This window comes from Callithrix jacchus, chromosome 6, assembly GCF_049354715.1.
Source record: "Callithrix jacchus isolate 240 chromosome 6, calJac240_pri, whole genome shotgun sequence".
Classification (NCBI taxonomy): Eukaryota; Metazoa; Chordata; class Mammalia; order Primates; family Cebidae; genus Callithrix; species Callithrix jacchus.
The window spans coordinates 95,114,041-95,141,797 of NC_133507.1; the positions used below are offsets into that span (position 1 = coordinate 95,114,041).

General features: G+C 37.4%; 2 protein-coding genes and 1 pseudogene across 12 annotated transcripts in view; 2 read left to right on the forward strand and 1 right to left on the reverse strand.

Moving 5' to 3' along the window:
• The first annotated feature begins 509 nt into the window (after positions 1 to 509).
• ZRANB3 (zinc finger RANBP2-type containing 3) overlaps positions 510 to 27,757 on the forward strand; it is a 309,784-nt gene continuing 282,536 nt past the window's right edge. For 6 of the 11 annotated variants that reach the window (XM_008998976.6, XM_078327918.1, XM_078327921.1 and 3 more), the window contains exons 1-2: positions 1,147 to 1,206; positions 21,825 to 21,992. In XM_008998976.6, the coding sequence (XP_008997224.1) occupies positions 21,832 to 21,992 (161 nt within the window). In that variant the 5' untranslated portion in view covers positions 1,147 to 1,206; positions 21,825 to 21,831. Of the gene's footprint in view, positions 570 to 1,146; positions 1,207 to 2,887; positions 3,127 to 21,824; positions 21,993 to 27,757 lie in introns of those variants that run through there. The other 5 variants (XM_008998974.6, XM_035305048.3, XM_078327919.1 and 2 more) reach the window with 2 other exon arrangements.
• LOC100412138 (ras GTPase-activating protein-binding protein 1-like) lies at positions 12,900 to 14,623 on the forward strand (annotated as a pseudogene).
• On the reverse strand, positions 23,680 to 26,185 carry LOC100411291 (small ribosomal subunit protein eS4, X isoform-like). The gene has a single exon (XM_002749488.5). The coding sequence runs from the start codon at positions 26,159 to 26,161 to the stop codon at positions 25,370 to 25,372; it is 792 nt and encodes a 263-aa protein (XP_002749534.2). The 5' UTR covers positions 26,162 to 26,185; the 3' UTR covers positions 23,680 to 25,369.

Below are 27,757 nucleotides of genomic sequence, written 5' to 3' on the forward strand. Positions count from 1 at the left end.
CTTCTCCGTTAGCGCTACCGGTTGGCGGGCGGGGGAGGGGAGCGAGGCGCGTTATTCCCGGGGAGCTGCACGGGGGAGGGGAGGGCATCTCTTACCCGCGTTACTGAGGAGGAGGAGGCGGTTGGAGCGCGGCGCGGCGGGGCGACGGCGGGGCTGGGTGGGTGCAAGTAAGAGTCTTACGAAAGGGAATTAACCCCATCACCAGCCCGGACACCGGCTCCAGCGGCAGCCGCTGCTGGCAGAATCCCGCCCCTTCCCACCACGCACTAGCCCCGCCTCTTCGTTCTCTTTGAGCGGCAGCCAACTACTCATAGGCTGCACGTCCTCGGAGTGACATGTGTACTGCCCAATCACGCTTGAAAAAGTTGCCTTCTCTCCACCCCGTTATCTCCTCCCAGGCCGCGGGAGAGCCATGCCAAGTCTTCCCCCAACCTCAAGGGAAAAAGAACCAATCCATGATAAGTAACCGCCCTTGAAGGACGCAAAAGCCAACCAATGGTAAAACTAGGAGGACAGCCATTTTGCCCACTTGTGAAAGAGCCACCTTTTCCCACGAGTTGGAGCCTAAGGTGAGGGAGTTTCAGGAGTTTTTACTGACCCAAGGTATTTAAAAGACAACCATCTCTCCTCAGGGAGTATTTATAGTGCTTTTTAGGAGTAAAGGAAAATTATCATTCTCCATGTGGGGCAACGTGAGGTATGCTGCTTAAGGGCTTGGCTCCTCCCCTTAGCGCTAACGGGTTCTAAACCGAACACCTGGTTTCTCCAGCTCCAGTGGCGGAGGGCGGGGTGATTGGGCTCTTCGGCCAGGAGCGGACTACAATTCCCAACACGCTTTTACCCTACTCACAACATCTCCTCCGTTCACTTCTCGCTTTGATTGACGGGAATTGTAGTTCCTGAGAGGTACCCAAGCTGCAGCCTCAGCCAATAAAAAGGAGTAGAGTTTTGTGAAAGATTTGGAATTAGGAACGAGTTGTCTCAAGGCCGTACTGAGTCCTTTTCGCAACCCTAACAGAAGAGAAAAAAGATGGAAGACGGGTGGCCAGTAGAGTTTTCTCATAACACCATAGGGATTTTTAAACTATTAGGACGTATTTAAACTCGTCTGCTTTCACTTTGTCTCGTTGAACGTCACTTCCGCTTAGGGGCGGACACGTCCTAAACCCGTGGCGGGAGTTGGAGCGTCTGCAGCGAATACACCAGGTGTGACTGTCTGGAAGTGGCTTGGCGTGGCGGGCAAGTCCCTAGTTTCTCGCGTGGGAGATAAAAAGTTGAACGGAATTTAATTGCATTTTAAGAAAGAGTGGGTGACCTGGGATGGGGGTAATTCCTAGGCCCCTCATGCTGTTCTCCACCCCGGCCATCAATCCCGGGAGCCCATTCTTTATAGTCTTGGCCTGCTCGCTATTAAATTGCAGGGATAAATTTATAGAAGGTACCTCTAATGCCTTTAGGCTTCGCGTGGTCAGTTTGAACTATAAAGAAGGCTTCGAAGTTGTGAACTAACTCCTCCCATTTTTACAAACACGCTTCTAAAGTCGGGTTTGAAGGAAAACAGTCACAGAAAAGGGCCCAGGTTTGAAGGATTGATAATCAAGAATGGCATTCTTTGAGTAATGACCATCCATTAAACGAGTGGCGGCCAGGCGCGGTGGCTCACGCCTGTAATTCTAGCACTTTGGGAGGCCGAGGCGGGCGGATCACTTGAGGTCAGGAGTTGAGACCAACCTGGGGAACATAGTGAAACCTTGTCTCTACTAAAAATATAAAAAAAAAAGCTGGGCGTGATGGCGTGGGCCTCTAGTCTCAGCTACACGGGAGACTGAGGCAGGAGAATCGCTTGAACTCGGGAGGTGGTTACAGTGACCCGAGATCGCGAGACTCCGTCTCAAAAACAAACAAAAAACAGGTGACTACGAGGTGCCAACTATAAGAAACCGATGAATAAAGTCATCATTAAAAAGATTAAGGAGCCCACAGCCTAATCTTAGCATGTCAGGCCCTGATTTATGCCCCCTTCGGAGTTCAAGGGCTACTGTAGATATGCTTTTGGACATTACATTTAAGGTCCCCAGGAAAACTGACTGAATAAAGGAGATACAAGTTACAGAAAAGGCTTTCCCTCCCTATGCGTTTGCCCTTTATTCTTATACTCTTCCTTATGATTTTGACTGAGACTTTCTCAGATCAATTCTAATTCGGTTTACTCCGTGATTTTACTGAGATTTTTCTCTTATAAATCCTCTTGTATTTATGGTATGAGAGGTTACACTGTATTAGGTACTATACCAGAGTTTGTGGGTAGAGCAGTGCTTAAAAAGACAGGCTCCTTGTCCAAAAGTAGTGAGGAAGAGAGAGACAAAACAAAATTGTAATGTCACTTACTCTTTTAATCTCTTTCTAAGTTAAGTCTTCTTTAGTCACATTTTGTGTGTTTATTTGGTCTCTTCTTTCCATTTTACCTTTGAATTAAAATAAGCACATTTTCCTCTTTGCATTATTTTTACTAAAGCACTAATAAGTCTGTGTCCAATACTCAGGAACGATGTTTATATACGAAGTAGATGGTAAATTTTATAGTGTAATCCTGCTAAATATAGGAATGTAACTCTACCTTTTGCAAGATGTTTTTGTAGATCTACCTGGCAAAGTGTAGTCCCTTGCTTTTTAATGCGTAGTCAATGGTAATTTAGCAATGCGATCTTCTGTGGATGTTTAGTTTTTTAAATTTGTTTTTGTCGGCAGTTCTTTCAGTGTAAATCCAGTCAGTAAATTGTAATGATGCCATCATTTTACTGCATTTCATCTGAGCCAGAAATAATGTTATGTATGATAACTACATTTTCCTTGGCAACCACCTGTAAGTCTTCTTTGACATTTTTATAGTTGGAGAAAGTGAGGCTCAATGAAGTTAAATAAGACTTGAAGAGTATTTGGACTATACAGTATAAGGCTCACACCTGTAATCTCAGCACTTTTGGAGGTCAAGGCGAGAGAATCACTTGAGTCTAGCATTTCTAGACCAGCCTGGGCAACAGAGGAACACTTGGTCTCTACAAAAAATAAAAAAATTACCTGGATGTGGTTGTGCACAACTGTGGTCCAGCTACACAGGAGGCTGAGGTGAGGCTTGGGCCCAGGTCAAGGCTTCAATGAGCTGTGATTGAGCCATTTATTCAATAATTCATGTCTCCACACCCACTAATTTAAAGTATCATTTTTATCATATTCACAATTCTCATTTGTACTTGGTTCTCTTTGGACACTTCTTTTTCATTTTTCTGTCTTTATTTGACTTGTACATACTCATTATCTTAATTTCTATAACTTTGTGTTTTGGTATCTAGTAGGTAAAGTGTGCTTCTCTTCTTTTTCAGTCATTTTTCTTGTTATTCTCAGTTTTTCTTGTAATCTATTAGGATTTTTGTCAATTTAAAAATAATCTCTGCACTTTTATATTTTAACAAAATGCAAGTTTGACATTTATAGAGACACTGAATATGAATTTTTTTTTGAGACAGAGTCTCTTGCTCTGTTGCCAGGCGCCAGGCTGGAGTGCAGTGGCGCGATCTCGGCTCACTGCAACCTCCACCTCCTTGGTTCAAGCAATTCTCCTGCCTCAGATTCCCAAGTAGCTGGGACAACAAAAATACAAAAATTAGCTGTGCCACCACGCCAAGCTAATTTTTGTATTTTTGTAGAGATAGGGTTTCACCATGTTGGCCAGGGTGGTCTTGATCTCTTGATCTCGTGATCTGCCCACCTCAGCCTCCCAAAGTGCTGGGATTGCAGGCGTGAGCCAGCACACCCAGACCTGAATATGACTTTTTAAAGAAAGCCCAGTATTCCATTTCATATTAACAATACAGAATTTTTCATAGGTGTCATTGAGGCTCAGTGGGCCATTCTGTGCTTTGTTAAAACATTGCTATTATAGAATTCGACAAGCTGGGTGCATTGGCTCATGCCTGTAAACCCAGCACTTTGGAAAGCTGAGGTGGATGGATTACCTGAGGTTGGGAGTTCAAGACCAGTCTGACCAACAGGCTGAAACCCTGTCTCTACTAAAATACAAAAAATTAGCTGGGTATGGTGGTGCATGCCTGTATTCCCAGCTACTTGGGAGGCTGAGGCAGGAGAATCCCTTGAACCTGGGAGGTGGAGGTTGCAGTGAGCCGAGATTGTACCATTGCACTCCAACCTGGGTAACAAGAGTGGAACCTCTGTCTCAAAAAAAAAAAAAAAAAAAGAATTCAATCAAAATGGTTACAGTTTAAAAGCACATCCTGTTTTGTAAATTATATAATCACTTTTTAAATACAGACACTTGCATTTTGTAGGCCGCTTCCAGGGGATCCTGATAACTTCCAAATGCTTGTCTCTAACTTAAAACTACTTATCCCACTGTACTTCACAGCCTTCTCCAAGTACTTCAAATTCAGCATGTTCCATATCATAGCCCATAATCTTTACCCCTAAATCTGTTTCTACTCTCTGTATTCTCTCATTCATTTATTTGTTCATGGGATATTTATTGAGCATCTACTAAAAGAGGTAATGAATAATCGAGACTATAGGCTATAGTCTGCCTACGTCTGATTCTTTGTTGTGTCATTGTATTACCTTGGACAGATTAGTTGACCATCTGTGTCTCAGTTTCCTTGTCTGTAAAACTGAGATAATAAGAATACCTACCTCAGAGGCTTTTGTGAGGATTAAATAACTTATATATAAAACACTTAAAATAGTACTTCACACACAATCAGTGTGTGTTGCTTTTTAAATTAGTATCATTTCTGTTAATCAGGCTGATGCCAGGTGCTAGAGTGCTGAAATAAAACCATAAGAAAGTCTGTGGTCCTTGATTTATGAAGGCATTCTAACAGAAGTAAGAGACAAAATTTAAGGAAACACAGAAAAATAATTGCCAATTACAATAAGTACTTTAAAGAAACCAACTGGTATTAAGGGAAATGTAGAGGAGTCCAGTTGGGAGCTATTGCACTAATCATGTTGATGGGTGATGATGGCTTGGGTTTGGTGATAGCAATGGAACTGGGGAAAAAAGGATAGATTTAAGATATGTTACTATTTTGAGAATAATGAATAATAAGTGGATTCAACTTAGGTGGTTTAGGGGAAGGGAGGAATCAAGAATGAAACCTGGTTTGAGTAACTTTCATGGTTGTACTATTTACTGAGGCTGCAGGGACACACAGATTTGGTGAGAAATCAAGACTGGTTTTAAACATTTAAGCTAAAAATGTCTGTGAGAGATCCCAAATGTGAGAGATCCAAAATGTCAGGTAGATAATTAGATATGGTAGTCTAAAGCCAAGAGATTATGAATTATATTACCTGGACTATTTGTGGTAGCCTTCTAAAAGGTTATCCCTGCCCCCACATTCGTCTAAACTTGATGAGGTAGTCTTTGTAAAATAGCAACCTGATTACACTTTAAGAATTGCTTCCAGTTCCTTACAGTAAAAAGTCCAGGCTCTTAGCATGGCACCTCCTTGACTTCACCTGTTTTTACTTCTTTACTACATGTCACAAGCATCTTATTCTTTAGCTATACTAAACTGCTTTAAGATTTTCTAAAGCTTTTTTTTTTTTTTTTTTTGACGTGGAGTCTTACTCTGTCGCCCATTCTGGAGTGCAGTGGCTAGATCTCAGCCTGGCTAATTTTTGTATTTTTAGTAGAGACAGGGATTCACTATGTTGGCCAGGCTGGTCTTGCACTCCTGATCTCAGATGATTTGCCCACCTCAGCCTCCCAAAGAGCTGGGATTAGAGGTGTAAGCCACTATGGCCAGATTTTCTAAAACTGTGCCTTTGCAACTGTGGCTTCTTTCTCCCTAGAATATCCTTATCATGATTCTCTGTCTGCAGACTCCACTCTTCAAATTTTGGCTTGAGTTGCATCTAGTATTTAAGTAAGGTATACCATACCAAGCATTTTTTGCTCCCAATTGAAGCCTTTTTTGATTCCTTGCTACCATACAGAGTCAACTTATTATGTGCTTATGTGTAGTGCCTTATTATTATTGCTATTATTTTGTGACAGTTTCTGTTATCCAGAGCGGACAATAACCAGAGAGAAAGGTTGTGTTACTCACAGAGGGAAGCCTGTCAGATTCATAGTGGATCTCTCTGCAGAAACCCTATAAGCCAGAAGAGCTTGGGGCCAATATTCAACATTCAACAAAACAGACTGCTAGCAAGACTAATAAAGAAGAGAGAATCAAATAGACACAATAAAAAATGATAAAGGGGATGTCACCACAGATCCCACAGAAATAAAAACTACCATTAGGGAATACTATAAACAACTCTATGCAAATAAACTAGAAAATCTGGAAGAAATGGATAAATTCCTGGCCGCATGCACCCTCCTAAGACTAAACCAGGAAGAAGTCAAATCCCTAAATAGACCAAAAACAAATTCTGAAATTGAGGCAGTAATTAATAGCTTACCAACCAAAAAAAGTCTGGTACCAGATGGTTACACAGCCAAATTCTACCAGAGGTACAAAGAGGAGCTGGTAGCATTCCTTCTAAAACTATTCCAAACAATAAAGAAGAGGGACTCCTCCCTACTTCATTTTATGAGGTCAGCATCATCCTGATACCAAAACCTGGCAGAGACACAAAATATCAGGCCAATGTCCCTGATGAACATTGATGCAAAAATGTTCCATAAAATAGTGACAAACCAAATCCAGCAGCACATCAAAAAGCTTATCCACCACGATCAAGTTGGCGTCATCCCTGGGTTGCAGGGCTGGTTCAATGTATGCAAATCAATAAACATAATCCATCACATAAACAGAACCAAAGACAAAAACCACATGATTATCTTAATAGATGCAGAGAAGGTCTTTGATAAAATTTAATACTACTTCATGCTAAAAACTCTTAATAAACTAGGTATTGACGGAACGTATCTCAAAATAATAAGAGATGTTTATGTCAGACTCACAACCAGTATCATACTGATTAGGCAAAAGCTGGAAGCATTCCCTTTGAAACCAGCACAAGAAAAGGATGCCCTCTCTCATCAGTCCTATTCAATATAGTATTGTTAGTTTTAGCCAGGGCAGTCAGGCAAGAGAAAGAAATAAAGGGTATTACAATATGAAGAAAGGAAGTCAAACTGTCTCTTTTTTTGCAGATGACATAATTTTATATTTAGAAAACCCCATTGTCTCAGCCCAAAATCTTAAACTGATAAGCAACTTCACCAAAGTCTCAGGATACAAAATCAATACGCAAAAATTACAAGCATTCCTATACACCAATAATAGAGAGCCAAGTCATCAGTGAATTCCCACTCACAATTGCTACAAAGAGAATGAAATACCTAGGAATACAACATGTAAGGGAGGTGAAGGACCTCTTCAAGAAGAATTACAAATCACTGCTCAAGGAAATGAGAGGACACAAACAAGGACTTATATGTTTTGTTTTTGTTTTAGATCTTTGGATAATACTTTACATCGTTTTAGGCTTTGTAGCCATACCAACTTTATTTGAATCTTATTTTTCTCACTATGCTATAGTTTCCTTCTTTTTTTTTTTTTGAGACAGAGTTTCGCTCTTGTTACCCAGGCTGGAGTGCCATGGCGCGATCTCGGCTCACCACAACCTCCGCCTCCTGGGTTCAGGCAATTCTCCTGCCTCAGCCTCCTGAGTAGCTGGGATTACAGGCTACTAATTTTTTGTATTTTTAGTAGAGACGGGGTTTCACCATGTTGACCAGGATGGTCTCGATCTCTTCACCTTGTGATCCACCCGCCTCGGCCTCCCAAAGTGCTGGGATTACAGGCGTAAGCCACTGCACCCAGCCTATAGTTTCCTTCTTAATAAGTAAGAATACAATACTGTACTTGTTTCATAGTGTTCTTAGGAGGATTAAATAATATGGTATATGTCCAAGTTACACACATAAAATAGACATGATTGTATGATAAGCAGTCCATAAATATTAGTTCTTTTCTCACTTTTGGAAACTAGTAACTGGCTTTATTTTCACTGGAATTCACGTTTCAATGGCATGTGGTGTTATCCTGAGAGTTTGTTTATATTATAATCAGTTCCATTCTGTTAACAGGATTACTACTACTTTGTTTTAGATCTGATTTTTTTTTCAAAAATATTTAATAATTTTCTGTGTGTAAGTCTTGTACATCGTTTAAAAATAATTTCTGGTCTTCGAATTTTTTGATGTTCTTGAAAATGATATCAGTTAAAATTTTTTTTCCAACGTAATTCATTGTGTGTATTAATCATCTATTCATCAACCTTACCAAATTTGCTTATAAATCTGTTATTCTCTATACTTAATCTTCTTATATTAAAATTTTATTTCAGTTTTTTTTTTCTGTCTCTGTCTCTTTTGCCTTGTTGAAGAATCTGTTTATAGTATTAAACTAGAAATAGTATACATACTTACATCTTTTTTCTTGTTGTTCAGGGAAAGCTTTTAACATTTTACCTGAAGTATGATATAAAATCCATCATATAAGTGACTCATGCCTGTAATGCCAGCACTTTGGGAGACTGAGAGCGGTGGGCTTGAGGTCAGGAGTTTCAGACCAGCCTAGTCCACATAGTGAAACCCTGTCTCTACTAAAAATACAAAAATTATCTGGACATGGTGGCACATGCCTGTAATTCCAGCTACTCAGGAAGCTGAGGCAGGAGAGAACTGCTTGAACCTGGGAGGTTGGAGCTTGCAGTGAACTGAGATTGTGCCATTGCACTTCAGTCTGGGTGACAGAGCAAGAATCTGTCTCAAAAAAAAAAAAAAAAAAAATATATATATATATATATGTATATATATATTTTAATTTATTTGTTAAGAATTTTTTATTAAAATATATTTGTGTGTACATATATATATTTGGGAGGCTCCCCTTGGACTCCCAAAGTGTTGAGATTATAGGTGTGAGCCACTGCGCCCGGTCCTTTTTTTTTTCTGAGATGGAGTCTTGCTAGGCTGGAGTATAGTGGTGCAATATTGGCTCTCTCAGCTCACTTCTGAGACAGATATATATTTAGCTGTAAGGGAGCTACTGGGTTCATTATATAGACATTGCACCACTGCACTAGAATCTGGGTGAAGGAGCGAGACTCAGTCTCAAAAAATAAACAAACATTAAAAATTTTTAAAAATCCATCACATTAAGAAAGTTGTTAGAAAATATTCTGTATGCCAGGGAGCTTTTACTCTGAATGGATTTTGAATTTTATCAAATGCTTTTCCTCCTGCTATTAAGATGAGAATAGTAATTTTTTTATGTTGTTGAGAATTACATTGAATTTTTTTGCAATACATTTTTAACTGCTTAATTGAGATGTAATTCGTATACCATAAAATTAACTCATTTTACAATTCTGTGTTTTTTAACTTATTCACGGAGTTGTGGAATCATCATCACAATCTAATTTCAGAATATTTATCACTCTAAAAAGGAACCCAATACTCATTAGCAGTTACTCCTTCTTCTCTACCCCATTTCCCTACCTTCCTTAACCTCCACTAATGTACTATCTATCTCCATAGATTTGCTTACTCTGGAATCATATAAATAGAATCATATAATATGTGGTTCTTTGTGACTGGCTTCTTTTGCTTAAGGAAAGGTTTCAAGCCTCATTCATGTTACAGTATGTATCAATGCTTCATTCCTTTTTTTTTTTTTTTTTTTTTGTAGACAGTTTCTCGCAGTGTTAGCAGGCTGGAGTGAAATGGCATAATCTTGGCTCATTGCAACATCCGTCTCCAAGGTTCAAGCAATTCTTCTGTCTCAGCCTCTTGAGTAGCTGGGAACACAGGCATGTGCCACCATGCCTGACTAATTGTTTGCATTTTTAGTAGAGATGAGGTTTCACCATGTTGGCCAGGCTGGTCTTGAACTCCTGACCTCAGGTGATCTACCCGCATCGGCCTCCCAAAGTGCTGAGATTACAGGCGTGTAATCTCGCCCCACACCCCCGTTCTTTTTTTGTTTTTTTTTTGAGATGGAGTCTTGCTCTGTCACCCAGGCTAGAGTGCAGTGTCACAATCTTGGCTCTCTCAGCTCACTGCAACTTCCGTCTCCCCAGTTCAAGTGATTCTCCTGCCTCAGCCTCCGGAGAGTAGCTGCAACTACAGGCATGCACCACCATTCCCAGCTAATTTTTGTATTTTTAGTAGAGACAGGGTTTCACCATGTTGGCCAGGCTGGTCTTGAACTCCTGACATCAAATGATTGGCCCACCTTGGCCTCCCATAATGTTGGGATAACAGGTGTGAACCACCATGCCCAGCCCATTTCTTTTTTTCTGAGATAGGGTCTCACTCTGTTTCCCAGGCTGGAGTTCAGTGGCATGAGTATGGCTCACTGTAGCCTTGACCTCCCAGGCTCAAGTGATCCTCTCACCTCAGCCTCCTGAGTAGCTGGGAATATAAGCATGTGCCATCACACCCAACTAGTTTTTGGATTTTTTGTAGAGATGGGGTTTTGCCATGTAGCCCAAGATGGTCTTAAACTCCTGGGCTCAAGCAATCCATGTACCTGGGCCTCCCAATGTGCTGGGATTATAGATGTGAGTGACTATGTCTGGACCTCCCTTTTATTGTCAAATAATATTTTATTGTATGGATATAGCACATTTTATATCATCAGTTGATAGACATTTCGGTTGCTTTTACTTTTTAACATTGCTATGAAAATTCATAATTAAGTTTTTGTGTGGTTGTATGTTTTTATTTTTCTGGCATATAGGAGTATAATTTCTAGGTCATATGGTAACTATGTTTAATATTTTGATGAACTGTCAGACTATTTTCTATAGTAGCTGTACCTTTATGCATTTCTACTAGCAGTGTTGGAGAGTTCTAATATTTCTACATCCTCATCAATACTTGTTATTATTTGTCTTTTTTGTTTTAGCCATGCCATTGGGTGTGAAGTAATGTCTTATTGTGGTTTTGATTTCCAGTTCCCTTCTGACTAATGATGCTTAACATCTTTTATGCTTTATGTATGACATGGATCATATGTATACCTTTTTTGTCAAAACATCTATTCAAATCCTTTGCTTATTTTAAAATTGCATTGCCTTTATTATTGAGTTTTATCTGTTTTTTTTTACCTATTCTAGTACTAGTTCATTTTCAGATATAGTTTTACTGTTGGCAAGTATTTTTTCTCCCTGTGGGTTATTTTCACTTTCTTGTGATGTCATTTATAGCCCTAATGTTTTTAAGTTTGGTGAACTTCATTTTATTTTTTATTTTGTTGTTTTTGCTTTTGGTGTTGTATCTAAACCCATATTATAACCCAAGATTACAAAGATTTACTCTGCATGTTTTCTCCTTGAAGTTTTATAGTTTTAGCTCTTATGTTTTAATCTTTGATTCATTTTGTTTTCATATACAGGATGAAGTGGGGTATAATTTCATTCTTTTATACGGACATCTAATTGTCTCAGCACTATTTGTTGAAAAAAATATTATTTCCCTATTGAATCCTTTTGGCACCCTTGTCAAAAATGAATTGACTGTGAATGTAAGGATTTATTTCTGGACTTTCAGTTCTGTTCCATTGACCTAGCTGGTTGTCATTATGCTAGTAGTGCTACACTGTCTTGATTATTGTTACTTTGTAGTAAATTTTACAGCCAGGAAGTACAAGTCCTCTAGCTTTATTTTCAAGATTGTTTTGACTATTCTACATTCCTTGCATTTCCATATGAATATTATGATCAGCTTGTCAGTGATTGAACTTTGAAAGTATAATCCACTGTGCATTCCTGAAATAAGCCCATTTTAGTCTTGCTGTGTTAGTCTTTTAATTTGCTGCTGTATTTGGTTTGCTAATATTTTGTTTACCTATGAAAATGAGAGATTGGATTATATATGTTTCTTGTAATGTGCTTGTGAGATTGTTTATGCTGGCTCTACACAATGAGCTTGAAAATAATACTCCTGTCTTTGCACCAAATGGGTCTGATTTGTTTATTGTGTTCTTCAGATCATCTTTATCCTATTAGAATTTTAATCAGCTTGCGTAATCAATTACTGAGAGAGATCTGGTTAAACTTTGCTACTATGGTTATAGATATGATTGTGTCAGATTTTCCTTTTATTTGTATTAGTTTTTGGCTTATATATTTATTAAGATATTTTTTGAGGCTAAATTTTTATAATAAATCTTTTATCATTATAAAATGCTGTTCTTTAGTATAATACTTTTTTTTTGTTTTGCCTGAAACCTATGTTATCTTATAATATAAAGCAATACCAACTATAGAGTTGTAGAGTATACATGTAGAGTATACCTTTTTAAATTCTTTTACTTTCAATGTTTATTATGTCTTCTATTTAAGGGTATGTCTTTGAAAAGCAGCATGTAGATTTATATATATTTTAATCCAATATAGGAATCTTTTTCTTTTCATTGATGTTTTTAGTCCATTTACCTTTAATATCTTTTCTAATAATTCTTTATTCTGCAGTAAATTTCATCTAATACATTCTTAATTTAAAAAAAAAACAAAATTGTTTCCCCAAATTCTGTGTAATTTTCCAGACTAGCCATTTATTTATTATTTCCAAAATAAGTCTCTAGGTAGTGTGTTTTAAAAATATCTGATTCTCCTCAATACAATTCTACTATTTACTTAAATGAGTCAGTGAAGTCCAGTTGAATTTACCTTGTCAATTGATTACAAAAACACTATCTTGACTTTAAAGATAGAAAATAAATCTTTCATTCATTCTTTTTTCAGGTGTTGCTTACTGAAAGAATTGCTTAGAAAATAAGTTAAGCTAGATTGTGCTTTTACTCAATTTACGCAGCCAATCTTGTCATTTTTATTTTAATAACATGGTATTAAAAATTACATATTGCTGGTGTGGACGCAGTTGCACAAGGGGTTTCTGCCATCCTCAGTGCTGTGGAGCAGAGCTAGTTAGTTCCTCTCCAGCTCAGCCATGCAGGTTTGGACATATTTGACCATTTTACCTCCCAGGTTGAATTGACTGAAGCAATGGTGATGGAGAAGCCTAGTCTACTGGTCAGCTGAGAATTTGTGAGTCAATATTACACACTGCTGAACCAGGCCCCAGACATGCTGCATAGATTTTATGGAAAGAACTCTTCTTATGTCCAGGGGGTTTGGATTCAAATGGAAAGCCAGCAGATGCAGTCTAAAGACAGAAAGAAATCTACAGGAAAATGATGTCACAAAACTTTACCAATTGCCACACCAAGATTTGCCATGTTGATGCTCATGCCACGCTAAATGATGCAGTATATGGGGCTTTTCTCTAACAACAACCAGGCTTTGAAGAGATTCATGCAGACGTTTGTCCTTGCTCCTGAGAGGTTTGTTGCAAATAAGTTCTATGTTCACACTGCTTCAGATACTAAGATGAGGTCTTTGGTGGGTTTGTCACTGAGCCTCAGGATGAGTCTGAAGAAGAAGTAGAGAAACCTGAAGAAAGACATTAAACACCTGAGGTGATACCCGGTGATTCTGGAACATTCTATTAAGCAGTTGTCAGTAATGACATGGAAGAACATTTAGAGGAGCCTGTTGCTGAACCAGAGCCTAATCCTGAACCAGAGCCAGAACTAGAACCTGTATCTGAAATCCAAGAGGAAAAGTCTGAGCCAGTAGTAGAAGAAACTACTCCTGAGGATGTTCAGAAGAGTTCTTCTCCAGCACCTGCAGACATAGTTCAGACATTACAGGAAGACTTGAGGACATTTTCTTGGGCATCTGTGATTAGTAAAAACCTTCCACCAAGTGGAGCTGTTCCAGTTACTGGGATACCACCTCATGTTCTTAAGTACTAGCTTGACAGCCCTGTACAGAGTCTAAACCTGAATCTCAGATTCCACCACAGAGCTCTCAAAGGGATCAAAGAGTGTAAGAACAACAAATAAATGTTTTTCCTTAAAGTGGACCCAGACCAGTCCGTGAGGCTGGTGACATTGAGTGCAAGAACAACGAATAAATATTTCTTCCCAAAGGGGACCAAGACCAATCTGTGAGGCTGGTGAACAAGGTAACATTGAACCCCAAAGAATAATGAGACACCTTGATAGTCACCAACTCTTCATTGGCAACTGGACTCATGAAGTGGACAAATCAGAGCTTAAAGATTTCTTTCAAATTTATGGGAGTGGTGGAGTTGCACATTAACAGTGGTGGGAAATTACCCAGTTTTGGTTTTGTTGTGTTTGATGATTCTGAGCCTGTTCAGAAGGTCCTTAGCAACAGGCCCATCATGTTCAGAGGTGAGATCTGTCTAAATGTGGAAGAGAAGAAGGCTCGAGCTGCCAGGGAAGGGGACTGAGGAGATAATCACCTTCAGGGACCTGGAGGCCCTCAAGGTGAGCTGGGTGGTAGAATGAGAGGCCCTCCTTGTGAAGGCATCATGCAGAACCAGGATTTGGAGTGCGAAGGGGGCTTGCTCCACAGCAGTGAAACTTCACAGATCTTCACACAGGCATACAAACGCTCTTTCCCACAGAAGTTGAATTTCTTTGACTGGCCTTTGGTATCTTGGAGTATTACCCTAGTATATTTTAAACTGTTAAGTTTGTATAGTTTTACTTTTTTTGTGGGTTAATAGTATGTGCTTTCTTGCCCTCTCTTCCCTTTTCCCTCTTTTCACTTTTGTGGAATGATATTTTAGGAGTAACAGATTTTTAAAGAGGAAGAAAAGACTGAATTTCCTTGCTTACTTTGTATACAGACTCAACCTTTTTTTTTTAACAGTCATTGCCCCAAAACAATGTATCTTGTGTATTACTGACATTTGGTATGTTTAATTCATTTGGAGTATTTCTTACTTATTTTCTACATGTTTCAAAGCCTGTGAGAAATACAGGATTTGATAACATTTTGAAGGCAGAAAAAGCCTCAATTGTTTCTTCTTTGAGAATCATGACTGTCTTCTCAATGAAGAAACTGCCATTGGAAAATTTGGTAATTTTGATTTTCACTGGTATGTTTATAACTGAATAAAAGATCTTTTGATATAGGATCACAAAACAATTTTAAAACGTACTGTTTTTACCATTGAAATTTAGATTGTGATGTAGGTTTTAAATGTCTAGAATGCAGCTGATAGGCTTCTCTCGAACTGTTAGTTTTTTTGAAGTAGAATTTTTTCATGTTTAATTTGTTTTTGTAAAAAACCAAAAAACAAAAAGATTTCCCAAACCCATATAACAACCAGAGCAAAACTATTGTACCTTCTATTTATCTTTGATTTCAGTCTTGGCAATTGTATGTCTTCTGTTAACATATTTGCCTTATTCTAAAATTGAGTCTTAGAGGATCCTTCTTATCTTCTGCCTTTGAAGACAGATATTTATATAGAGGGTCTTTGACCTAAGTAATTCAGCATTTGTATTAAGTTTTGTTCTGGTATCTAATCAGATTCCTAATCATAGCTCATAAGAAGGAATGTGACTTTAATATTGGATTTTGCTGATGTGCTATCTGCATTTTATTTTCTTTAAATCATAGTATGGTAAATTTTCTATTTTGTTATGGTTCTCTTGTATTGATGGGCGTGCAATGAGTGTTTCTTGGAAATGGCCAATTTTTATTAAAATATTTCTCGAAGAAAATTTTTTAAAATTATGCATTACTGGTTTCATTTTGATACGCTTTCCCCAGACTTAGTATAAATTGGTATACATATATTGAATAAAACCTTTTAAGCTAAACCTCTGAACCGAGGTAGAGAGAGATCCAAGATGGCTGATCACTAACAGTTTGGGATTGTAGCTCCCAGTGAAAGCGCAGAGAACGAGAGGATGCCACACTTTCAGATGAATTTTCGTCGCTCACGGACCAGAAGATTCCCAGTGGAGGGGCCCCATGGGTCGCCAGCACTACTCTTGTGGCCGGTGCAGCAGTTTTGGTGGCGCCTCGGCGCGGCAGCTCTTCATGCAGAGTAAACGGGAGGAGATTCCCAGGCAGAAGAGCACCATCAGTCTTATTGCTGTTTGGGCGGCGCAGTGGGTTACTCGGATTCCAGCGCTGGGAATCAATAAACTGGGTGTCCACTCAGAAACCCAACTAGAAAGGCAGTAATTGTAAAGAGGACAGATGGATAAATTTATAACAAAGGGAAGAAACCAGCCTAAAAAGGCTGAGAATACCCAAAATCAGAACCCCTCTCCCTCTACAGGGGATTACAGTTCCTCATCAGCAATGGAACAAGCCCTGATGGAAAAGGACTGTGTGCCATTAACAGAAGTAGGTTTCAGAAGGTGGATGATAAGAAACTTCTGGGAGTTAAAAAACTTGTTCTAACCCAATGTAAAGAAACTAAGAACTTTGAAAAAAGGTTTGACGAATTGCTAACAAGAATAGACAATATAGAGAGGAATATAAATGAACTAACAGAGTTGAAAAACACAACACAAAAACTTAGCGAAATATGCACAAGTTTGAATAGCCGAATTGATCAAGCAGAAGAAAGGATATCAGAGGTTGAAGGCCAACTTAATGAAATAAAATGAGAAGACAAGAATAGAGAAAAAAGGATAAAAAGGAATGAGCAAAGTCTTCAAGAAATACGGGACTATGTGAAAAGACCTAATTTATGTTTGATAGGTGTACATGAATATGACGAAGAGATTGAATCCAAGCTGGAAAATACTCTTCAGGATATTATTCAGGAAAACTTTCCGAATCTATCAAAGCAGCACAATATTCAACCCCAGGTAATACAGAGAACACCACAAAGATATTCCTCAAGAAGAGCAACCCCAAGGCACATAATCGTTAGATTCACCAGGGTTGAAATGAAGGAAAAAATGCTAAGGGCAGCCAGAGAGAAAGGTCAGGTTACCCACAAAGGGAAGCCTATCAGACTTAAAGCAGATCTCTCAGCAGAAACTCTACAAGCCAGAAGAGAGTGGGGGTCAATATTCAACATCCTTAAAGAACAGAACTTTCAGCCCAGAATTTCATATCCAGCCAAACTAAGCTTCACAACTGAAGGAAAAATAAAATCTTTTATGAACAAGCAAGTACTCAGAGATTTTATTACCACCAGGCCTGCTTTACAAGAGCTTCTGAAAGAAGCATTATACATAGAAAGGAACAACCAGTATTAGCCTTTCTAAAAATATACCAAAAAGTAAAGAGCATCAACATAAAGAAGAATTTACATCAACAAATGGATAAAATAGCCAGTTAACATCAAATGGCAGTAACCCTAAATTTAAGTCGACTAAATCCCCCAATCAAAAGATACAGCCAAAACTTAACGATATGCTACATCCAGACCCATTTCACATCCGAAGATACACGAAGACTTAAAACAAAGGGATGAAGAAAGATTTACCAACCAAATGGAGAGCAAAAATAAATGAATAAATAAAAAGCAGGAGTTGCAATTCTCGTATCTGATAAAATAGATTTCAAAGCAACAAAGATATAGTGGTAAAAGGATCAATGCAACAATAAGAGCTAACAATCCTAACACCCAGATACATAAGACTCATAAAGAGATTTAGACTCAACGAGACAGAAAATTAATAAGGATATCCAGGACTTGAACTCAGATCTGGAACAAGTAAACTCAATAAATATTTATAGAGCTCTCCATTTTAAATATACAAAATATACATTCTCCACCTTAAATACACAAAATATTGATCGGCCCTTATTAATACCCATTTTTAGAATAAAGCTACATTCCCTTTTTCTCTCCCTCTTTTTCTTCCTCTTTCTTCCTCTCCTTCACTCCTTTTTTTTGTCTTTCTTTAAAAAAAATAAAAAATAAACCTCTGAACTGAATACAGTGTTCATGGTTAGAGAGGTATACAAATTATTGTAACTTAATTTTTTGGCAATTTAAAAAGATGAAATCTGCATCTTTTATTAATGAAATGTTGGTTACAAGTGACTTTTCATGGCCCTTAAACCTATATGGCTGAACCTATATGAGATATTCTTTATACATCTTTTTTACTTTAAATCCTATAAATTGAAAAGAAAATTATTTTCAGAATTAATGAAAACATTCATGTTCTGTTTATTATATACATATATATAATTTTTTTTTTTCTTGAGATGGAGTCTTGCTCTGTTGCCCAGCCTGGAGTGCAGTGGCGCAATTTTGGCTTACTGTAACTGCTGCCTCCTGGGTTCAAGGGATTCTCCTGCCTCAACCTCCCCAGTAGCTGGGACTACAGCTGCTCATCACCATGCCTGGCTAATTTTTGTATTTTTAGTAGAGATGGGGTTTCACCATATTTGCCAGGCTAGTCTTGAACTCTTGGACTTGTGATCTGCCTGCCTTAGCCGCCCAAAGTGCTGGGATCACAGGCATGAGCCACTGTGCTCAGCACCCCCTACATATTTTTAAGTTCTTTATGTATCCAAATATCTGTTTAAATCATCAATGAGCTACACCATAATCTTGTTCAACTGAACAAGATTCTTCTCTTATTTGTGACTATTAAAACAAATTTCTGATTAACATAGCTTTAGTTTCATTGTTTATTTTTACAACTATTGTGCCCAAGTCAGTCCTCATAAAAATAAATCATGTAAGTGGAAAAGTGACCCCAATTTACCAGATTCTTTTTGGAGTGTCTATCAAAATTTTTTACTAAGTAAAATAAAAAGGAGTCGTTTTGTTTTGTTTGTCTCTCTCTGTCTCTTTCTCTTTTTCTTTCAAGATAGAGTCTCACTCTGTCTTCCAGGCTAGAGTGCAGTGACACCATCATAGCTCAAATTTCTGGGCTCAAGCAATCCTCTCAAGCCTCCCAAGTAATTGGGACTATAGGCATGCACTGCCACAACCCAGCTGATTTTATAATCTTTTGTAAGCAACAGGATCTTGCTGTGTTGCCCTGGCTGATCTTCAGCTCCTGGCCTCTAGCTGTCCTCCTGCCTCAACCTCCCTAAGTGTTGTGATTACAGGCGTGAGCCACTGAATCTAGCAAAGAAAAAAAAGGAGTCTTGAACAAAGATGATATAAGCAAAGTTGGTTGTTTTTAAAATTTTTTACTTCTTACCAGTGTTCCACCCTAAAACATGGTAGCCTTTATCCCATTGACCCTGAAAAGTGCTTCTGAAACTCCTGTTAACTTCTGGAAAGTGGGCATGGTTTTCTGCTGCTGTTAGCCTTGCCAGAATGAATTTTACTTAATCTCTGCTCCTTTGAGTTTTGACTTTCTAAAGTCCACAGTGGGTATATCCGATTAGGAAATTCAGTAGCTGTAAGGCAGGCTGGGAAAGTGTCTAATATTTCTCATATGTATCCAGCCTCTATCCCTCCCTATAGGAGCTTCAGACTCATATTTTTTAACATATCTGACATTTCCACTTCTTATCTTATAGCCATCTCAAACTTTACATATTTCTAGAAGATCTATTGATTTTTTTTCTTTCTAGTTTATTTCTTCCGTAGTTCTCACTATCTCAGCCAATTGCATTACTAACTACATCTCTCTAGGTCCACATTTTGATTCTACATTTCTCTTGTTCTCTGTATGTACTTCATCAGCAAGTCCTATTTGCTTTACCTCTGATATATTTCCTGAATCTTTTCAGTTTCACTGCTAAAGATTTTTTTGCCTTGTCTGTTGCAACTTGAAAAGTTTTTCTGTTTCCATGCTTTCCCTTTTCGCTCCATTCTCTATTCCTTGCTACGTTTTGATATGAGGGTGGTGGTGTTGAGAGGGTCTTAGGGAGGACCATCCATGAGTGTTTATGAAGACCTTATTCAGACAGAACTGACTTATAAATCATTTCTAAATTCAATTGCCTACTGAAGCAGTGGAGGCTTTGTTGACTGACCAAATCCTAGAAGAACATTTGTCTCCTACCTCCTTATTGATATCTTTGTCTCCTTCTGGTGATTTTTGAACTGTAAGGCAAATTGTGTCATTCCCCTGTTTAAACCTTCCATTGAGTACTGTCCAATAGAACTTTTAGTGAGGAGAGAAATGTTCTGTATCTTTACTATTCAATATTGTAGCTACCAGCTATATGTGACTGTTGAGCCCTTGAAACATGGCTGGTGAAACTGGAGAACTGAATTTTTAATTTTAATTTTAATTAAATTTCAGTAGCCACATTTGCCTAATGGTGTATGGGACAGCACAACTCCATTAGCATTCCTTCCTTCTTAAAATGGAATCCAAAGTTATTATCAAGGCTGTATATGATTTGGCTCTTGTTTATCTTGGTAGCTTCATCTTTTACTGTTCCTTCCTTTGGATTGGCCACATTGGCCTTTTTTTTTTTTTTTTGACGGTCTTGCTCTATTGCCCAAGCTGGAGTATGCAGTAGTGCAATCTTCTGCTTCCCAAGTTCAAGCGATTCTCATGCCCCAGCCTCCTGAGTAGCTGGGATTGCAGGCATGCGCCACCATACCCAGCTAATTTTCGTTATTTTTAGTAGAGACAGTATTTTGCTATGTTGTCCAGGCTGGTCTTGAACTCCTGACCTCATGTGATCCACCCATCTCAGCCTCCCAAAGTGCCTCCCATGATAGGCATGAGCCACTGTGCCTGGTCCATGTTAGCCTTCTTTCTGTTTTCTGAAAACACCAAGCCCTTTTCAACTCAGGTCCTTTGCATTGATGCTCTCTGCCTGGACTGCTCTTCTCTTAATTTTGATTCCGGTGGCCTTTACGTCTTTCAGACCATAGGCCAAATAGCTCTTCCTAAGACAGGCCACTGTTGGTCAGCCTACCTAAAGTGGCCAGTACTCTCTTAATAATATTAGTGCTAATTTTTAATTAATCATCCTTCCAATTCAAGCAGGTGTAGCTAAAAAAAAAAAAAGAAAAATTATCATATTTATTTATTTGGTAATTTTTAGTCTTTCCCTGAAGAATAGAAGCCCTGTGAATATGTGGGTCTTGCTTCTCTAGATTGTGGCATGTAGTACCTATTTGTTATTAATAAATAAATACTTGCTTTATTCTTGACCTTCTTAGTAGACACAGAAGTTGGTTACTTTTGTGGATGGAAGTAATTGAGGAAAAAAGAAAACTTATTTTTAAAGATGAAATGAGATAATATATAAAGAGAAGGCAAGGTACCATCTAAATACAAAATATTGTTATTTGAGAGGCATTATAGTATAGTGGTATGACATTTGCTTCCAGAGTTACGAGAATTTACAGATACATGAATTTTTTATGTGGTAGAAAATTAAAATAACATCTGTGGAAAACCAAGGGGTGAGGAGGGTGTTAATCAGGCAGAGTGTCATACTGCAGATTCAGCTCATTAACAAGAATTAATTTTAATATTTAAAAATCAATTTAATTTAACAATGTTGCATTAATTTAATTGTTGTATGTTTGAATTTGGAGTTAATGTCTTTGTATTTTATAATTTTTTAAATGCTACTCTACCTCACTTTTAGAAAATCTGGTGTGATACGAAAATGTGCATCCATGAAGGATATATTATTAAAGAACTCATCTTTCTGTAGCAGACTCATCCCTTATTTTAAAAAATTATTCAATTTGTGAAAAATTTTATTTATAATTTTTAATACATTTGTTGCATTAAGCTGGTGTATGGCTGTATTATGGCTCAAAAAGAAATAGAGCATACTGAATTCCTAGAGAGTACATTAAGTAATTGCTTTTGTACTCAGAGCCTTGAGTTTTCTTGGTAGCTTACTGTGACAATATGATTTAGTTTATATAAATGGTATGTCAAGGCTATTTATAAGTGCTTTAATATTATTCGTTTGTGATTCTGTAACATATTTAGTAATATCTATTTCTTCCACCCCTCCCTTTTTTTGTGGTTTGTTTTTAGGATCATCATGCCTAGGGTTCATAACATAATAAAGTCTCTTACACCTCAGATCTCTTGTTTGACAAGTGACTCTGATAAACTGCTGGATTTTTTGCCTGACAGACTAAGAGCAAAGCTGCTTCCATTCCAGAAAGATGGCATCATTTTTGCTCTCCAAAGAAATGGCAGGTAAAGTTCTCCTTTTAAGACATGCTAAAAATGTTAAATTCCTGACAATTGTATTAAAAACAAAGTTCTATTTGAACCATCTTTTTCTCATATTCAGTCTTTCTTTAGTAGAATTGTGACTAAGTTAGCTTTATTCATTTACTATGGTTGACTGAAACTTCATGTTGAAAAATTTTGAACCAATTGTGATTTCTTAAGAGAAAGTATGTTCAGTTATGTTAATTATTTCAGTTAGCAGATATTCTCAGCATCTGATATATTGACAGTTTTTAGAATGTATTGCTTTCACATGAAAGTTATTCAACTAATTTCCATCATGTTTTGGTTTTTTGTCTGTTACCAGAAGGATTTTTTTTTTAAGACTTTGCCCTTTCACCCAGGCTGGAGTACAGTGGCACAATCTTGGCTCACTGTAATCTCTGTCTCTTGGGTTTCAGCGATTCTGCCACCTCAGCCTCCTGTGTAGCTGGGACTATAGGGTCTACGCCACCACACTGGATTAATTTTTGTTTTGTTTTGTTTTAAAGATGGGGTTTCACTATATTCTCCAGGCTGATCTTGAACTCCTGGGCTCAAGTGATCCTTCTGCCTTGCCTCTCAAAGTGCTGGGATTATAGCCGTGAGCAACTGCACCCATCCACTGCATTTTTATTCATTTTATTTTCCACTTTAGATTAGTAACTTCTGGGTGTGTCTTACGAGTACCTTATACTACTGTCTGTATTTCTTTACTTTTTTCAAACTTTGTAATAGTTACATGATCTCTTCCATCCAATTGGGTCATTATGTGGTTTTCTATATTTTTAAGAATAGCATTGTCTTGGTGTCTTGGTCACATATATCATATACTTTCTCTTCAACATTTTATTATGAACAATTTGAAAAAACATACAACAAAGTTGAAAGAATGTTAGAGTAAGTGCTTGCAGTAACTCATACCCACAGTTTATTATTAACATTTTGCCATGCTTGGTCTATCACGTATTTATCTATTTTTTTTTTATTGCATTTTAGGTTTTGGGGTACATGTTATCACGTATTTATCTATTAATCCATCCCTCTATCCTTCTAGTCCATCAGTCCATTTTATTAATTTCACTCATTTCAAAGTAAATTGCAGTCATTATTATATTTTCCCATATATGCTTAAGTATATGTATGATTAACCTGCTGCATTCATACTGTTTGTAGACTTTTTTCTGTTGCGATTTAATTAATGAAATGTACAAACCTTGATAAATGCATATACTTGTATAACCCAAACCCACCATCCTGGAAAGTTACCTCATTCCCTTTCTCAGTCAATCCCCACTCTCACAGTCCTTGATCTGCTGTTTTTTAAGTTTTTGGTTTATTTTGCCTGTTTTTAGTGCTTTATATAAATGGAGTCTAGTAATATGTGCTGTTTGTGAGATTTTTTAAAATTGTTATAATCTTGTTGAGATTCATATGTTTTTACATGTATTAGTAGTTTTTTTTCTATTGTATACATTTGTATTTATAGCTGTTAGTTGGCACGTAAGGTTATGTATCTGGTGTTTTTTACCTTACACCTACATCTTTCTAGTTTTTCCAGCCTAGACATCACTTCTGTAGATTTCCATTGCTTTTATGGAGTTAGGAAAGTTGTTCTTTTCCGTATTCACAGCGTCAAAGTCCTGCTCAAATTCCTGAAGATTCAGTCACAAACGCCATTTTAAACTGCCATTTGACAGCCTTTAGCTCCTTTAGGTATTTCATACTTGTGTGGTTGGGCTTGTCACTATGGCAGAGTAGAAAGAACATACGCTTTAGGGTCAGGCTTGGTTTAAATCTGAGCCACTTACTATCTCTGTGATGCTGTGCATGCTTCTTTAACAATTCATACTTCATGTTCTTTAACTATAAAATGGATTTTATAATCCTAATTACTGTGGTTACAAAAGAAGACCGAGTTACTCATAATGGTGAAATAAAATGCCTTTTCCCCTTTTCATAGCTAGACTTAGTAATTTCTAAACACTTGTCCTTGGACTGTTAATCAATTCTAACAAAATATGAATACATGTAGCAAAATGAGAAAATAAAAAGTATGCTGTTCACAAAGCAAAATTCATTCATTTTAGAGAAGCTTCATTTATTTTGAAATTAAATCTTCTTTTTTGGAGGCTTAGAATTGTCCTTTCTTTTCTGAAAACATGGTGTTAGTAGCAGAAATTTTTTATTACATTATTTGGCAAATGAAAAGTTGGCAATGTAGTATTGGTTTTTCATCAGTTTTTTTTTACTGTACCATGAAATGATGATTTCAGGATTTAAAAATAATTTCTGGATGTATTTTATTTAGAGTTCATTCTTCAGTAATATTTTCATTGGCATATAGGTCTGCTTTAATAGTTATTTTTTTCTTAACACTTTGAAGTTTGTATCTTCCTGTCTTCTTTCCGTAATTGTCATTGATAATACCCTTGAGTTTGAAAATATCACCTTACAGATGACTTATTTATGGCAAAGGGAAAAATTACAAAATGGCCAAGGTTGGTATTGCTAATAGTGGGACAGCCACATGCCTAATGTGGTGTACAGGAGAGACATAACATTACTTTATGTGGTGTTTTTACTGTAAACATTTGATCCAGGAATCATGAGGAAACAGTCCAACTAATCCAGAATGTGGAACTTTTTTTATGACTACTGATCTGGACTCTTCAAAGCATTCAGTATCATCAAAAATCAAAGGAAGTAGTGTGTTAAGGAAAGTCTCTAAATTGAGAGAGACCTAAGAACTATACCATCTGAAAGTAATGCACAAGCCTTGATTAGATCCTGGATCAGTAAAAAGAAAAGCTTTAGGGAACAATTTTAATATCACTGGGAAAATTTCATCTGGACTCTTTTTAGATGATGTTATTGGATTAATGTTGTCTTAGATGAAGTAATGGTGTTGTAGCTGAATAGAAGAATTTTCAGATGAAGAATAGTGCTATTGATAGTGCTATACTTTCTATATTTACCCAAAAGGGAAGGACTTATGTTCAGAAAAATTTTAAATGGATGAGCCAAAATGTTAACAGTGTAAATTTAGTTAGTATATTCTGGTGCATGTCTTCATTGGTGAGTGGTATAATCTGCAGGGTATACTCATTGAATTATTCTTCTTGGCTTTTCTTTGAGTTTGAAATTTTTCAAAATAAAACAAAATCAGTCTAATTTTTATTCCTTTGTGCATCATCTAACTTTAAGATTTTCTCTTTTTCTTTGGAATTCTGCAGTACTTTATTCAGTATGATTTTATTTATCCTGTTTAGGATTATTGTGCATTTTATTTTTATTTTATTTTTCATGCCATATGATTTTTAATTATGCATAAACATCTAACATATCACCCAGGGACCATTTCACCCACTGCTCTGTTTGGCTGCCAGTCTTTTGTCTCTCTCTTCAGCAATGGTGAGGCGGATACCCTTTCCTTGGGGAAGAGAAATCCATGGTTTGTTGCCCTTGCCAATAACAAAAATATTGGAAAGTCGAGTGGCAAAGCTGTTGCCATTGGCATCTTTCACATGAACCACATCGAAAGATCCAGGGTGCCTCTCTCTGTTGGTAATCACACCAATTCTTCCCAGGTTAGCACCCCCAGTCACCATACACAGGTTACCAGTGTCAAACTTGATGAAATCAGTAATCTTGCCAGTCTCCAAATCAATCTGAATGGTATCATTCACCTTGATGAGGGGATCAGGGTAGCGGATGGTGCGAGCATCATGAGTCACCAGATGAGGGATACCTTTTGTGCCCACAAAGATTTTTCGTACTTTGCACAATTTGTACTTGGCCTCCTCAGGTTTAATACGATGTACAGCAAAGCGACCCTTGGTGTCATAGATCAGACGGAAATTCTCTCCCGTCTTGTCAATGCTGATGACATCCATGAAACCAGCAGGGTAGGTTATATCAGTTCGGACTTTGCCATCAATCTTAATGAACCGCTGCATGCAAATCTTCTTTACTTCATCTCCTGTCAAGGCATACTTAAGTCTGTTCCTTAGGAAAATGATGATGGGGAGACACTCTCTCAACTTGTGAGGACTGGTGGATGGACGAGGAGCAAACACACCGGTCAATTTATCCAGCATCCAATGCTTTGGAGCTGCCACCCGCTTCAGATGCTTCTTGGGACCTTGAGCCATGGCTGCGTTAGGCAAGGAAAGAGCTATTGTGCATTTTAAATCTGGGATTTGTATCTGTTGATTCTAGGAAATTCTCATCTATTACCTCTTCAAATATTGCTTCTCCCCTATTTTGACTTCTGTAATTCCGGTTAGATTTACAATTGACCTTTTTACTTTATCCTGTGCTTTTATTAATGTCTCTTATATTTTCTCTGCCTGTGCTGCATTATGACTGTTTTCAAGTTCTCTCGTACAATTTATAACCAGCTGGTCTAATCTGCTGAATCTATTCAGTTTTTTAAAGTACTTTTTTTTTTAATCGATATATAACTTACATGGACAAAGGTATACAGATTATGAATGTATAGCTTGAGGAATTTTTACAGTATAGCATCACCAAGGTCAAAAAATAGAACATGGCCAGCATCACAGAATCCTCCCTCTTGTCCCTTCCCAATCACTACTACCTCCTTTCTCTTGAGAAATAATCACTATGCTGACGTCTAACATCACAAGTTGCTTTTGCCTGTTCAACTGTATTATTGTATTTATCTATTGTATTCTTTGGTGTCTTCTTCTTCTCAAAATTATTTTGAGATCAATCTACGTTTTTGTATGCAGTTTTAGTTCGTTCATTCTCATTGTCATGTAAAATATATATACCATAAAAATGAATATACCATAATTCATTCTACTGTGGAGCATTTGGGTTATTTCTAGTTTTGGGCTCATAAAATAGTAATGATATGAATGTTCTTATACAAATCTTTTGGTAAACATACATACACGTTTCTGATGTGTCTCTACCAAGAAGAATTGTTGGGTCATAGGGTGTGCATGTATTCCACTTCAGTAGATAATGCCTATATTTGTTTGCTAGGACTGTCATAGAAGTATACCACAACTGGGTGGCTTAAACAACATAAATTTATTGTCTTACAGTTTTGGAGGCTAGCAGTCCAAAATTAAGGTGTTGACAGGGTTGGTTCCTCTTGAGAGCTGTGAAGGAATTATCTTTTCCAGGATTCTCCTTGACTTGTAGACTGCTGTTTTCTTCTATTTCTATTCAAATGGTCTTCCCTCTGTTTATGTCTCTGGGTCCAAATTTGCTCTTTTTATATGGACACTAGTCATATTGGTTACATTGGTGATACCCTAATGACTTCATCTTAATTAATTATGTCTGCAATGACCATACTTCCAAATAAGGTCACATTCTGAGGTACTGGGGGTTTGATCTTCAACATATGAATTTTGTGGATACATAATTCAACCCATACCACTACTAAACATTTTCAATGTTATTTCACCAATTTTTACTTGTATCAACAGTGTGTAAGAGTTCTACTGTATCTCATCCTCACCAACATTTCATTTTGCCTATCTTTATTTTCATTTTAGGTATGTTGGTAGGTATATAGTAATGTACATTGAGGTTTTTATGTACATTTCTCTGATAACAAGTAAAATTTAATACCTTTTCATATACTTCTTAGCCATTTGGACATGTTTTTTATGTGCCTGTTCATGTCTTATCTGTTTTTCTACTGGATTTTCTATTTTTTTTTTTTTTTTGTATTGTTTTCTAGGCGTCCTTTTGTCAGATTTATATTC